General features: G+C 33.8%; 3 protein-coding genes across 5 annotated transcripts; 1 reads left to right on the top strand and 2 right to left on the bottom strand.

Annotated features, from left to right (window-relative positions):
- Nucleotides 1-7,308: 7,308 nt before the first annotated feature.
- On the top strand, nucleotides 7,309-9,147 carry LOC145096070 (structural maintenance of chromosomes-like protein, putative (DUF3531)). The gene is made up of 8 exons (XM_079033842.1): nucleotides 7,309-7,715; nucleotides 7,804-7,891; nucleotides 7,976-8,061; nucleotides 8,143-8,221; nucleotides 8,315-8,374; nucleotides 8,461-8,582; nucleotides 8,677-8,748; nucleotides 8,857-9,147. Exons 1-8 carry the CDS (start codon nucleotides 7,438-7,440, stop codon nucleotides 8,957-8,959), a joined length of 888 nt encoding a protein of 295 aa, XP_078889968.1. The 5' UTR covers nucleotides 7,309-7,437; the 3' UTR covers nucleotides 8,960-9,147.
- Nucleotides 9,148-9,236: 89 nt separating this feature from the next.
- Nucleotides 9,237-10,588, bottom strand: LOC145096072 (protein FAR1-RELATED SEQUENCE 5-like). Of its 3 annotated transcripts, none has more exons than XM_079033849.1 (3): nucleotides 10,437-10,588; nucleotides 9,547-10,097; nucleotides 9,237-9,472 (listed from the first exon to the last, which is right to left on the bottom strand). In XM_079033849.1, exons 2-3 carry the CDS (start codon nucleotides 10,051-10,053, stop codon nucleotides 9,287-9,289), a joined length of 693 nt encoding a protein of 230 aa, XP_078889975.1. In that variant the 5' UTR covers nucleotides 10,054-10,097; nucleotides 10,437-10,588; the 3' UTR covers nucleotides 9,237-9,286. The 3 variants fall into 3 exon arrangements, with proteins under 3 accessions (XP_078889975.1, XP_078889972.1, XP_078889979.1); XM_079033846.1 differs by having other exon boundaries at nucleotides 9,547-10,070; nucleotides 10,437-10,587; XM_079033853.1 differs by having other exon boundaries at nucleotides 9,547-10,015; nucleotides 10,437-10,586.
- A 656-nt stretch (nucleotides 10,589-11,244) lies between these two features.
- LOC145096064 (uncharacterized) lies at nucleotides 11,245-13,260 on the bottom strand. The gene is made up of 3 exons (XM_079033838.1): nucleotides 13,076-13,260; nucleotides 11,811-12,400; nucleotides 11,245-11,673 (listed from the first exon to the last, which is right to left on the bottom strand). Coding segments are annotated over exons 1-3 (786 nt in total). The 5' UTR covers nucleotides 13,077-13,260; the 3' UTR covers nucleotides 11,245-11,478.
- Between the last annotated feature and the right edge of the window lie 1,734 nt (nucleotides 13,261-14,994).

Raw genomic sequence — 14,994 nt, 5'->3', positions numbered from 1 at the left:
GTGACTTGACTACTTCATTTTGCTCTATGTAGCGCAAATGTTGAGCAAAGAGAAGTTGTGGTTGGAGGATGAAGAAGCAGAAGTGTTTCCAGGAGTAGACATTTGAAAAGAAGGATAGTTTTAGTTTAGATTTCAAGACACCTCAATACAATAACCCAAATATATCATATCAAGGTTAGGACCCAACTATGACGATTTACAACTTAGAAATGGGATGCCGAGATCCAAGTTTAAATCTCATAAAGGTAGGTGAATGACGATTCACCAATTCCACCATTAGACAAAATAAACGAAATGAAATTCCTAATTCTTTTGAGATACATTAAAACTATTTAATGGCATGTTTTAATCTCGGATTATGCTCTACTATTTGTGGTTGGGATACCGAGGATCACAAACTAGATGTGAATAACCACACAAATGTGCTTGGTAACCTTATTGTCTTTATCATTAACTATTGATGTGCCGGTAAACCACACACGCTCCATCAAAATGATAATTATAAGATACCCATTACTACTCTTTATTAGTGCCTTTTAGTGTGCCGGTTAACCACACACGCTCCACTAACGACCAATAAAGCATAATGTGCAATTTCATGGATTAGCATACTTTTCACATTTTTCCTAAAGTAACTAGAGTTGGGATTTTGAAGAATAGTGTTCTAGTACTTTCTTTAATAGCATTATACTTTTAATGGGAAGTAGTTGTCCTATCAAACCCGTTCTGCTAACGACGCTCCACTAATCAAGGAAGCGGTGGGTGAGAGTGGACACCCATTCAACTACCATTTTATAGGCAGTTTCCTTATACCCCCCTTATAGACTAGCTTCGTGAATGAGGCATACTAGCGATTTGACTGACCATATTCTTATACATATATAATATTTAACTTTTAATTATAATATATATATAAGGTGTGTTTTAATAACATTTTAAAACTTCAAGGGTTTATATAATTTTTTTTTCGAAATTTAAACTATTAAATTTTAAATTTAAATAAACCAATTAATTAGATTTAATATTTATCTATTAATTAACTTTTAATTAATTTATTAAATCTTGTAAGGATTATCTAATTAAATTAAACAATTAATTTAATCCTAATCCATATCCCTTCTAGATTTCGAAAATATGGGGATAGGATAATTTCTTTATTTTTCTCAATTATCCAATAAGGCAACTATTATCCAAAACAAAGAAACCCTAATCTTTATAGCATATTTCGAAATTTTCAAGGGAGGAGGCTAGGGTTTTCAAAACCCTAACCCTAATTTCGATTAGGGTTCTTTGGAGGCTAGGGTTTTCAAAAACATTTGGGAATAATTGATAGAGGTGGAGGAAGTGAAGTTCCAAGACATTTGGGAAGATCATAGATGTTTGAACAAGACATCTTTTGGGAGATATTCAAGATGGTTGATCTAAATTTCTTAATATAACACCCAATATGAAATATTAAGGCTAGGACCCAACACAATACTATTATAACGTGAAAGAGGGATGCCTTAATCCAAGCTATAAAATATTTGAAGGTAGGAGAACGACGATTCACCAATTTCCACCATGAAAACGAAATAATTTAATTATGTTTTACTTGGATTTGAAACTCCTAGATCTTTTGAGATTCATTGAACTGTTCAATGGCATGTTTCAATCTCGATTGTGCCCTCTCAAATTTTGTGACTGGGATGCCGAAGATCACAAAACAAGTTGTGAAATACCATGCAAATATACTTGGTACCTTTAATATTTACCCCTTAATCGATGTGCCGGTTAACCACACGCGCTCCGTCGATACTATGATAAACATTAAGTTACCCTTTGTGTACCTTGTTCAATCCAGCTAGTGTTTCGGTTAACCACACGCGCTCCACTAACCGACTTAAGCAAAGTGCAAAGTGTAATTTAATGGGTTAGCACCAAATTCACATTTTCCTAAAATAACTAAGATTGGGAATTTATAAAAGGTTTAGTTACTTTATATTTATCATTAATACTTTTAATGAAGGGGGAATTCTTGTCCTTGTCTTACCCGTTCGGATAACGACCCTCCACCAGTCAAGGGAGTGGTGGGTGAGAGTGGACATGCGTTAAATTGCTATTTTATAGGCAGTAACCTTATACCCCCCCTTATAGACCGGCTTCGTGAATGAGGCTTACTAACGGTAAGACTGACTTGCTATTTCATATATATATATATATATATATATATATATTAACTTATAATACTATAAAGTATAAGGGTTGAATTTTAACTTTTAAAATTCTAAGGGCTTAACTTGGAATTAAAGTATTCATAAGGGAAAACTTTATAAATTCCAAAACTTGAGGGCAAGTTTTGAAATTATTCAAAACTATTCAATTCCATAACTTATGTGTTTAAAGTAGTTTTAATTCAAAAAACTCTTCAAGTTCCATAACTTGAGGACAAGTTATGGAAGACTTTAAACTATTAAAAGAATATGACTTTTCTTTATCATAACCTATGGAAATATTTATGAGTTTTATGAATCTTAAATGTGACTTTTCATATAACTTGAGGAGAAGTTACAAAAACACATTTTAGAATCAACTATTAGATTAATTTGGATTGAAAATAACAATTTCACATAATTTTTCTATTAATCTAAGCAACTCATAAGAACAAGATAATTCAATCAAAAATTTTCATGTAATTAGCCTAACCATTAAACTAATACAAAACATGAATCTATTGACAATTATCTTTGAAATTGGATTAGCATGAACATTACCACATCAAAAACAGGTTTATAAATTGAAAAACAGCTTAGGGTAATGTTCCTAGTCCATTTCCAGCCAAAACAGTCGAAGATATGTTGTCCGGGGTCCAACTCGTCGAGTGCATGAACCAACTCGGCGAGTTGGATGAACTTTGCCTTGGACTCGTCGAGTCCCTTCATGGACTCGGCGAGTATGCTGAGCAGACAACAACAAACTTCGATTTTTCAGCCAATTTTGCAAGTATAACAAGAAAACAAGCCTAGGCTCTGATACTACTGTTGGGTTTTGAGCATTCTAACACTCCTAAGTGTACATGCGACCCTAAATACCTTTGATCTATGTTTTCTCTATTATACATACAAATATGAATATTCCAAGGTATTGCCCTAACTAGCATACAATCATAAGTACTAGTGTAACAAAAACTAGGTAGATTACATACCTTTTTGATGTAGCTTGATTCCATGGAGCTCAAGAGCCTAGTGCCCCAAGTGTGACACCTCAAATGGTTCACACAACACTAAATACACTTGGAATAACTTAGAGAGAAATGAACCACTTCATGAAATCGACTAGCCCTCACCAATCATTCATAGTGGCCGATTTTTGGGAAGAATAAGATGCTTATGTAGTGTGTCACAATTAGGGTTACACCATGTAAACCCTAATTGTCATGGCCTTTCATTTCCATGATCCATGGGTACAAAAACACCATGGATCATCCAATGGGTTTTAGCCCAACTTGATAATCCATGGAGCATTAGCCCACTATACAAGTATGGATGATTTACACAATCAACTCATATATTTAATTAGTCTCATTTTGATCACTTAATTAATTCCAAACTAATTCTTGATCAATACTAATTAAATAATCTTATTAATATATTAGAGCTTATAATATATTAGTAAACCTTAAGTGTTATATATCTCATTTTAGTCTATCCAAATGCATGATGCCATGCAACCCAAATGGACCATGCTAATCGGGTCAAGTACATACCAAATATAGTTATGAACTTAGACACTAATCCAACACTCAATCATAGGGGTTTTGATAGACCCAAACATCTCCAACAAAGACCTTCGATCAGCAGCAGCCACCTCAGTGGCGATGATCTCCCAAATCTGATCATCAGTCAATCTTGGCCTATCCTAGACACCCGCTCCAGATCCATAACGAAATCCCCTCGTGAATACCATACTGAAAACAAACCAGAATATATCATAAATGCCACAATTCATAACAGAATAACCATCTCAGACAGACGAAACCCTCAGGGTTTATGAATACCTTGCTACGCGTACGGGTCATGTGCTTCAAGTAGTACGGGCCCATACTACTGTCCACACCGACCCACATTTGTCCCAAGGATCATCAAAAACTGCCCAAAACAAATACAACTAGGATACACATACATCTTATTCTCACTCTCTCGAGAGTGACTAGTCACGCCTCATCTGGATGTCTACTCACACACCTACTCATCCATGAAACTTCCACCAACTTTGCAGCCACTCGTACATACTAATTATACATAATATTAGATCCTATAGACAGTCAAATACTTGATCCTACCCTAAGACCACAACCAAACAAGGAATAGGAAGTAAGGCCAAATCAAACATTATTAGGCTATAGAATCTTAGTTGTGTACAACTATGATGCACACACTAAGCAACTACAGTAATGATGTCAATTTCATACAAGAGATCCTCCTAGGCTATCAGGCATCATACATCAGGAAATTCTATCATGCAATTCTTGAAGATCCCTAGCCTATCACTAGCATGCAGTTCTATCACAATCATAACAATAACAGTGTGGTAACTTGGGGTATACTTTCTTGCTCCGACTGATTGTACACATCGCATCCTTCCTTGGTTACTTTTGAAAACAATTTTTTGAAAATCATTTTGAAAACCTTTTGGAGTTCCTTAGTTTAAGTCTGGATTCACACGAATGTTCATCCAATTCTCTCAAACCAAGTCTCTGATATCAACTTGTAACATCCCAAAAATCAGAGTAAAATTTTCATTTTTCCAAAACAACCCCAGGACAATAATTGTTTACAAAACCATTTTTTCAAAAGTGATAATCAATAATCAGAGTATCCCAAAATCCAAATAACATAAAATTCGAAGGATGTGCACAATCATGCCTTCGTCTTGCCACATTCATCTAAAGTAACTGAAACAATAAACTGAAAATTGTAATCCAAAGTTTAGTGAGTTCCCCCAAAGTACCACAACACACATAACATATACAACATTGCATGTTGGGTCCAATCAGTCATTGGACTGGAATACCGTTGGGTCCACAGCCATCGGGTTGGATTACCCCCGGCCCAATCATTCATCAGATTGGAATGCTAATATGCAATGAGTCCACTTAATCATCAAACGGGAATACCAATATGTAATGGGTCCACTCAGTCATCGAACTGGAATACCCTCGGGCTCACAGCCATCAGGCTGAATTACCCCCAGTCTATTAGCTCACGCATATAGCAGTAAAGCCTCAACCCAAACCATAACATGTCGACATATACATAACAGATAACATATAATTAGTTAACAGACAAACAGGAAGATCTACAGATCACTGTCGCATAGCAACATCCTATATACTAGGACACAGATCTAACAGATCACTATAGGATAGCAACTTCCTTTATACCATGATACATAATCAAATGGGTCGGCATTGGTGTGTTCGACCCACAAGAACAGTGAGGAAAACTCACCCCTTAGTCCGAACAAATAGTTGAATAGGTCTCTGCTCCGAAGATCAGCTCTACTCGTCACCTATTCATCAAATAGTGACCAATCTCAAATACAACACAAAATACCCAAAATACCCTTAGGTAAAACTTGGTTAAATCCTGGTCAAAGTCAAAAAGTCAAACCTGGTCAACAAAGCTGAGTACGCCCAACGTACTCAGCTTGTACGCTTAGCGTACACGAGGCTTGTCCAAAAACGCAAGGTTTGACCTCGTACGCGCAACGTACTTGGGTTACGCCTAACATACGCAACTGCTCCCTTTTCCTTCTTATTAAGAGCCTAATCCCTAAGCTCTTTTTCCTAATTTCCAGATCTAATCCTCAACTAACGTCCTTAACCATAAAGTTTCCAACTTTATGGTCTTGCATGGCTATTAAGTGCCCAATAGCAAAAACCCTAACTTCTTAACTCATTAAGACATTATACCCCATGCATGGAAGAAAACTAATAATTAAGATTGCATTTTTGTGACCTTAGATACTCCAAAAACATCTAGAAGGACAATCCATTTGGGTCTAGAGCATGACATACTCAAGAAAAACATGGATTGGGGACAAAAGCACATAATAACATCATACAAGCTAGATCTAACCAAATAAGCCTCAAGGTATGAACTTTATACCTTATAGAGATGTAGCAGTGTGTAAAACTTCTAGATCCAAGGTTGTTCCTAACTTTCAAGTTGTTCTCTTTTCCTTATTCTTCCTCTATGAACACCAAAACACACACACACCAATGGCTCAAGAATGCTCAAATCGAATTAGGGTTTGCAAAGGGGTCGAAATGGGGCTGGGGGCTGATGAAAGAAAGAAGTCTTAGGAGTTAAGGATGTTTAAATAGGATCCAAACCCTAAAAATTAGGGTTTGGGATTCTACCACGTACGCCCAACGTACGTGATCGAGTCCCAAAATTTACAAAAATGCCATTTTGGTCCAATAAGCAACAATACTCATATCAAGGGCTAAAAGTGGAAATACCTAAATATCAAGATGTTACAACCTCAAACGTCTGAATGGTCCGCTCACCCAAGATAACATAACCAATCGGGCATCGCCCATGGGTCTCACCCAAGCTAACATAATCAAACGGGACTCGCCCATGGGTCTTACCCAAACTAGCATAACCAAACGGGTCTCGCCCTCAATCGGGAACCATATGTGCAATCGAACACCACTAACAGTCTAAAAAGTGTTTGGATTATCTTATAACTTATTAGCTAATAAGCTTTTTAAAAATAGTGTTTTGATTAGCTTATTTTTATAAAATGTCTAAAAAGGAGAATAATATAGTGTTGAGAAAAGAAAAAATATTTAAGGTTAAGGGTAAATAGATAAATATAGACAAATAAGCAAATCATTTGGAAAAAAAAATTGTTTTCACTCGAGACTTATGAAAAATAGCTTATTTTTAGATAAAATGAGTTCATATGCTTAAGCTAATAAGCTAATCCAAACATTAATTTTTTATAAGCTCAAAAAATAAACCAATAAACTAAAAACTTGAAAAATAAGCTAAAACAAACACCCCTTAAAATAAATTTTATTAATTCTTTCAAAAAAAAAGATTTCAATAATTTAAAATTTTTCTAACTTTTATATGTAAAGACAAATATTCACTAAAACATATATAAGCTAATAGACTTTTTACTAAAAAAATAATTCAAACATTTTTTTTCCTACCACAAACCTTTTAGAAAATTCATTTTTTTACCGATATAAATCAATAAATGTTTTTGCCCAAAAGTTATCAAAGTGAGTTTCGTAATAAAATCCCAAACAATGTCTAAACATAACTACATTTATCCGCTCAAAACGATAAACCCCCATAGAACCCTAACGTCTGCTTATCCTCAAACGACCATAACCTTCAATTCAATACAACGATCTTCACCAAATTATTAATCTGGAAGATGCACATCTGCAGCGCATTCAATCGCTGTTCTTCAATTTCATTGAATCAAGAAACTCTCTATTTCTGTCCCAAATTCGTTCCAGGGAACATTAGAACAACGATCGTCACCGTAAGTGCGAAATCCTCCGGTAACAAGGACGGCGATGGCGGCGGTTCAGTAGTCGAAGACGCGAAAGGCTCAGGTACGACCGCTAGAGGGCGGAGGTTGCTCAAGGTTCGAGAAGAGAAGAGGAAACGAGAATACGAACGACTTCACAATTATCCTTCTTGGGCTAAGTAATCTCTCGCCCCCTTTTCTTCTTACATCATTCAATTCCCCATTCTTTCAACCTTGAAGCCAAACCATTTCCATGAATGGTTTCAGGGTATTAGAAGATGCAGCAAAAAACGACATTGAGCTTCGAAATGTTCTTGGTGACACCATTGGAAAGCCAGAACAAATGAGACAGAAGGTAATAATAACAGTATCTGTTTTCATTTCTGCAATCTTACATTTGTTTAAACGACGAACAAAATCAACAAATATGATTGTACAGGTTGAAGATAGGATTCGGAAAAAAGGGAGAGATTTTCACAAAGCTAAAACTGGTTCTGTTGTTGCATTCAAAGTCACATTTAGAGAGTAATTAACTTGTATTTACACTCTTGTATGATGATCGATGAACATAATCGCTCTTAATTTCTTTTGATTTGTGATTAACAGCTTCAGTCCTGTTGGTTCCCATATATGGTTCAAGTTATATGGTCCACCTTCTGATCGAGATGTTGACCTAATTGGCAGTGTAACTAAATTCTTCTCATTTTCTTGATTCCATTTTAAACAAAGAATAAAAAAAATCTATAATTAATTAATCTTGTTTATACGTGACACACAGGTTATTCAGTCATGGTATGTCATGGGTCGATTAGGTGCATATAATTCATCTAATTTGCAGGTGATAAACATGATATATATAAATAATTTGTAGTGATTTCATGATATATAATATTAAATTTGTGAATTGTGATGTATACGTGGCAGTTGGCAAATACATCCATGGAATACAATCCTTTGTATGATGCAGATAAGGGCTTCAATGTGATGCCATCATCGTTTCATGATGTTGGGGATGTTGAGTTTCAGGATAATTGGGGACGTGTTTGGTATGGAATTTTGATATTATTTTATTAAATTATATTGTAATATATGTTTGTAAAATAATTAATTAATAAGTTTTGAAAAATGTGGAACAAACAGGGTAGACATAGGTACTTCAGATTACTTTGCTCTTGATGTTCTTCTCAATTGTCTCACTGTATTGAGTTCAGAGTAAGCTTCTGATTCTTTTATTTATTCTCATTAAGGATAAAGTGTTGTCTGGATTAATAATGTTTGAAAATGTTTTTTTTTTTTTTTTTTTTTTAATAAATTTGGCAGGTATTTGGGTATACAACAAGTAGTATTTGGTGGAAGGAAAATTGGTGATTGGGAAGAAGGAATGAAAAACCCTTTAGATGGATACAAATACTTCAAGATTTAAACCATTATTGTCTTTAGGTGTAAATTTATGAGTAGATTAGAGAGTATGAGTAGCTGTTAAAAAAAAAAAAAACAAAGGTTGAGTTTTTATTGAATTTTTATTAGAGTTTGAATTTATGAGTCGAACTTTATTAAGTTTCATATGGAAACACCTCAAGTTTGAATTTATGACTTCAATTTTTATTCCTATGTATGAGTCTTGAAGTAAACTTGTTTTATACTTTTATCAATGAAGAATGGTTTTAAAAGCTATTTGAGGTTTCGAACTCTATAAACACTAACCTCAAAAGGGCACCATGGGAAATTTAGATATAATAAATACTTACAATTATACAATCCTTGCTTCAAGTTTTTTTAAATTATTTCTTACAACTTGAACTTTTGAAGATAGATGTTCATTATGATCATCAACATCTTTCATTAAAGCAAGAAGTTGTTCTCTGTATAATGCACTTAATCGCTTCTTTACACGCAATTCACCACTTAGTTCTTGAATTCTCTTGTCTTTTTCATCCTACACAAGACATTAATATTAAAAAAATTATTCTTTTAACAAGATTTTATATAAAGAAGTGAATGAAAACTTACAAATGTTGCACGTTTTTTAGAAACTGAAACAGAAAGTGGATGATTGTGTTCCTTCACAAATTTTCTAACAACCCAATTCCCAGGTTTCTCTCTCTTCACTAAAATCATTGCTGTGCAAATTTCTCGACTTTTTTTATTCTTTTTCTGGATCATATTCATAGTGTTCTTCTTGTTGTTATGATGTTCTGAATCACCTCTACATCCAAGGCCACGTGAAATTACGCTTCCGTCCCTCTCTGACTTACGAGAGGATAAAACACGGGTAATGAAACCAACCCGGGTTGCATACTCATCATAAAATGTTCTTGCTGCTTCTTCTGATTCAAATAGCATACCTTCACATGGTTCTTGATTATTTTCTGAAGGTGTTTCTGTCTTTTCAATGTCATTTTCCAAATTTTCATCCATGGATAGAACTTCACTTGCATGATTCCAAGCTATATCTCCTTCATGGCATGTGGATTGTGTTCTACAAGCAGTTGTTGGATCATGATAGAAGGAAGACATTTAATTTATCCTTCATGCTTGAACAAACAAACAGCAAACATAAACTGTAATTGATAAATGTTAAAAGAGCAATGGGGATTAGGCAAAATAACATATTTAGAATCAATTGATTTCAACGTTATAGGATTCATGAAGTGGTGCGATATTACTTCATGCGATATTCAAATGTACTCAAAATAGAAATCCTAATTGGGAAAAAAACATGACCACCGAGTTAGAGGATTTGAGCTTGCATTCTGTAAACATGTACATATAACTCCATTTAATTTTGGGAAGAATTAACACGTTATTACTAACGATAATCGAATCCTGAAATATCATACTCATTCGATGGGGTTGCAAAAGAAATAAACTTGAGCAGAAATTAGAAGATTAGAACTCACAAATCAGGCTGTAGAAGTTGGAGGCGAGCTTTGAAAAATTCTACGTTAGTGCGTTAGTCGACGGAGGTTATGCGGTGAGCTTCGAAGGTGGATATGGTGGCAGTTCGGAGAAAGGTGAGCTGTGAATTATCGAACCCTAAATGCCATTTTAAGGGTTTTAAAGTCATATGGTTATTAAAATATCAAAATTTGACGATTTTACAATTTTATGAGGTGAAAAATGATTTTACAATTATACTACCAGATCTCACCTCTTTAACTGAGTATAAAAATTAATAATGTCACAAGATGCAAGAAGTTTTATAAAGCATTACTATTTTATCAATTTATCTTGAGTTAGAAAGAGCACACAAATAATGATCCATACTTGGTTTTAAGTCTTACTTGTATATTGTCAAAATAATCTTATTTATTTCTAATTAACATGTTTTATTCTTAATGTTTATGTTTTTTAGCAACAAAAATAAGAATGATGTTTAAGAAGTTAAAGTTAATTACATTATTTTACGACAAAATTTAAAAATGAGTTGATTACATTAGTATTCTAACCACTTATAGCGAGTAAGTGGTTAGAATATTAGAAAATGTTGAAACAATGGCCGATACATATTTACGATGACTTAAAATAATATATATTTTTTTGGCTAAATATATATTTCGTAAGTCTTATAACTAAAATTTAAAAATAATATCATGGTTTTTGACTTTTTTTTAGTCGATTGTAATTAACAAAACATTAAAAAAAAAAAAAGCAATATGTTTTATAGATATTAAGATGTATATTACTTAATACAAGAGCAAACAAAAGTAAAAACACATTGCTATTTCTTGCATTTATCCCCTTTAACTACCATATAAGGTTTCAACTTGTACACAAGTCTTTCAAAAGATGAAAGTAAAAAAAAAAAAAAAAAAAAACGAAACATTTTCTAAAATGAGTAAGTTGCAAATCAAGAAGCAACACCATCTAAAGATTCCTGTATATGACGAAAAATTTGACTTATTCTCAATCAAAAAAGACAAGAAGTTTCAAACTTATTATCTATCTATGAGTTTCAATCTCTTTCGACTCCATTGCACTCACGTTGTTTACAATCTCTTGAATCTTTTTTGACAATGACTGATTGTGTTCCTCAATGTGCTCAAAAACCATTTCCAAATGTCTTTTGTAGGTTGCTGATCTTCTTTTCTCAATTGCTAGCTGTTGTGATAGTTCCCTGATCTTATCATGCTCATTCTGCAATCAACCAAATCAAAAATCTGCATCAAAACCCTAATCACGCTTTTCAAGCTTAACCCATTAAGTCATTCCATATAACGTAAAATAAATGAGATCAAACAAACTGATAGAATAAGATAGAGATTAAGACAAACCGGATATTGGTCATAAATCAAATCCCTTCTCCCTTTTCCAGGTGTTAATGGATGAGTATGCTCTTTTACGAATTTTGTAATCACCCATTTTCCAGAGCTTACTTTCCTAACTAAAACCATTGCTCTACAACCAACTCTTGTTTCCACCCTTTGTCTTACTATTTTTTCACGCTTATCTGGCATCCGAAACCCTTCTTTGTTACAAACAAGAGCTCTTCCTATAGCTGTTCCATCACGCCTTGATCTTGAAAGCTTGCTTACACGGATAACAAATCCAACTTTTGTTGCATATGCATTGTAGAATGCATGTGCAGATGCTTCAGATTCAAACTCTTGACCAATATATGGTTCTTCAATGTTAACATTGTGGGACCCATCTAGTGGGATTATGCCTCTTTCGGGCTCATCTTGATCGATTTTTATGTCATGGTTGTTGTGAAATAATACACCTTCAAGGGAACATCCTACCATGTCATTGTCATTGTCATTGTCATTGTCATCTTCATCGCCTTTTCGGCTTTCTATCTCAAGCTCTGTGGAGTTTAGTAGTACCTCACCATTGACATCATCGTCATCAACCTCAAAATCCACTGTCATACAAGAACCAATTTGAAAAATTCGTTAAGAAAAAGAAGAAATTAGAACATACATACATAGGAAATAGGCAAAAAGGTAATCTAGATGTTTCTTTTATAAATTTGCCCTCATTTTCTTTGAATGGTTGATTTGGGATTGGTGTGCGAAGGAAAAATTACAGAAATTTAGAACCCCATCTTCAATTAGCTAATTCAATTTTTAGCACATTTGGATTTTGCATACTAATTTGTATAAGAAATCCAAACATGATTGGCGGATAAAAAGCTCAAATGGCGATTCAAACTGATTTGAATTAAGAATATACATCACGTGGATTACACAATTAACAGCTAAAACTAGTCGCGTTTAGTCAAAATTCACAAACACTAGCAAGCATTAGCATTTCATATAGTTTCCCTCTACTGAATCAAATGCGAAAGGAAGTAACAAGAGAGAAAAGATGTTTGAATATGATATCAAAAATTCTACGCTACCCCAGAACATAAATTAAAAACCAATTAATACAAAAATCGTCAATTGAATATCCCTTATGTCTTGTTTTCGTTCAAAGAAGCACATTGTTACGGAACTTATGGAAGAAAGATAGTGTTTTTGGCGAAATAATTCAAGAACTGATATGGGATTGCATTAAATTTTACAGAAACGAAAGAAAAAGGGTGAGAACTTACTCAAAAATTGGGATTAAGAGTATGATGATCGCGATGTGAGGATTGTTCAGAGCTACAGTGAGAGAGAGAGAGAGATGCGGTTGGGGATTATATGGACGGAAGCCAAAGGAGGGGAGGTCGAGAGTGCAGAAGCCGTGAGATGAGACTTGTTTCGAGGGCAATTGCAATTTGCAAACAAGGGAAACTATTCAGGCAAAATAAAACGGGTTTGGGTCAGTTATATGAATTTTTTGAATAATAAATCGTAAAAATAGTTAAATATTTATTTTTGTAGGCAATATATTTTATTTTTCATTTATCAACAATTTTTTTTCACTAAAGTTAATAAAATACATTAACTATGCCAAATTAGGAGATGCTTCCATCAATAATTGAAATCTTCACTTTCTAAGACAGGAAGGTGCGTGTGGAAAACTTCCTTCATTTTTCCTTGTCACGTCATATTTTCCTCTATTTTCATTTTCTTCACCAAAAGCCGGTGTCGGAAACTTTCTTCACATATATTTTTTTGTTTTTTTAAATAAAATTAATTGATTTTGATTATTTATATTTTTTTATATGAATAATAAACATAAATTTTAAATAAAAACAAAAACCCATTCATTAATTAAAAATAACATTAAAATAAGCAATATTAATTTTTTTAAACTACTAGAAAACAACAAATATTAAAAAACCACAACCTAGAAAACATAATTAATATCCGAATTTAAAAAAAAAAAAAACCAAAATACTTCATTCAGAATCACCGTCTTCGGCATCGATCTCATCGTCATCATCGTTCTCATCAACGTCATTCTCGTCATCGAAATCATCTCTCTTGACGAACATATCTGAATCATCATCTGATTCGTCAAACAAATTCTCGTGTCAATACTGATGGGTTTTGGGCATAAGACATCCTATGTGCTCATACAAACCCTAAAGCTTGGATCTAGGTTTCTCTATTGTACATACTTTGAATCCAAGACTTTGAACCCTAATTCTAGCATATGGAAATCAGAATTCACATGTAAATAGGTTTAAGAACATACCTTGATTGTTATATAGCAATAACAATCCAATTCCTCCTTGAATTGACCTTGGAAAGCAGAGAGTCACAAGTGTTACTCCTCTAATGGCTTACAAACACCATAAGCAAGTGGAGAAGGTATAAAGAGAGAGGAGGGAGGTTAGAATTCGTCCCTAGGACTTCTTGGGAAGGGTTGGACGAAATCCTAAGTCCTAGAGGGTTTATATAGGTGTAAAGATAGAGTTTCAGTCATTATCCTTATCTAATTGCTTATCCACCAAGCAACCCATAAGATAATCCTTGAATCCTTATCATAGTCGAATTCTAAGTGATTATCACTTCAAATTCGTCCACCATATATATAAGATAATTCTTACCTTATTTTGTAACTATCACATAATTACAATTCAGCCCCTCTAGTTTAATTAATTACACTTGATCACAAAATTAATTCTTAATTAATTATTTGACCAATATTAATTAAACAAATATGATTTCTCCTTTAATATATTATTCTTATAACATATTAATAAATCATAATAACCTCTCTCTCTTTATTTATTTCTCCAATCAAGTTGCTTTGGTGAAGGCAACCCAAAAGGACCATGCACCATCGGGTCAAGTACATACCAAAATAGTTATGGACTTAGACACTAATCCAACAGTCTCCCACTTGGATAAGTCTAACAACTATTCTGCGTATGACTTCGGATCCCGATCTGCAATCGTAGCTTTCCAAAGCCGCTGTCAACTCTGATCATATCAAATACGCGTGTCCTTAGATAAGGGATCATATATTCCTCCATTCTAGATATCATATGAGATATGATTTCAAGTCATTCTCTTTGTACTATTTCTCGATTTCCGATTTATGACGACTGACTAATTGAACAAATCAAATTAGCCC

This window comes from Lactuca serriola, chromosome 1, assembly GCF_051521515.1.
Source record: "Lactuca serriola cultivar US96UC23 chromosome 1, Lser_US96UC23_V15, whole genome shotgun sequence".
NCBI lineage: Eukaryota > Viridiplantae > Streptophyta > Magnoliopsida > Asterales > Asteraceae > Lactuca > Lactuca serriola.
This window is presented reverse-complemented; position numbering and strand designations above follow the sequence as displayed.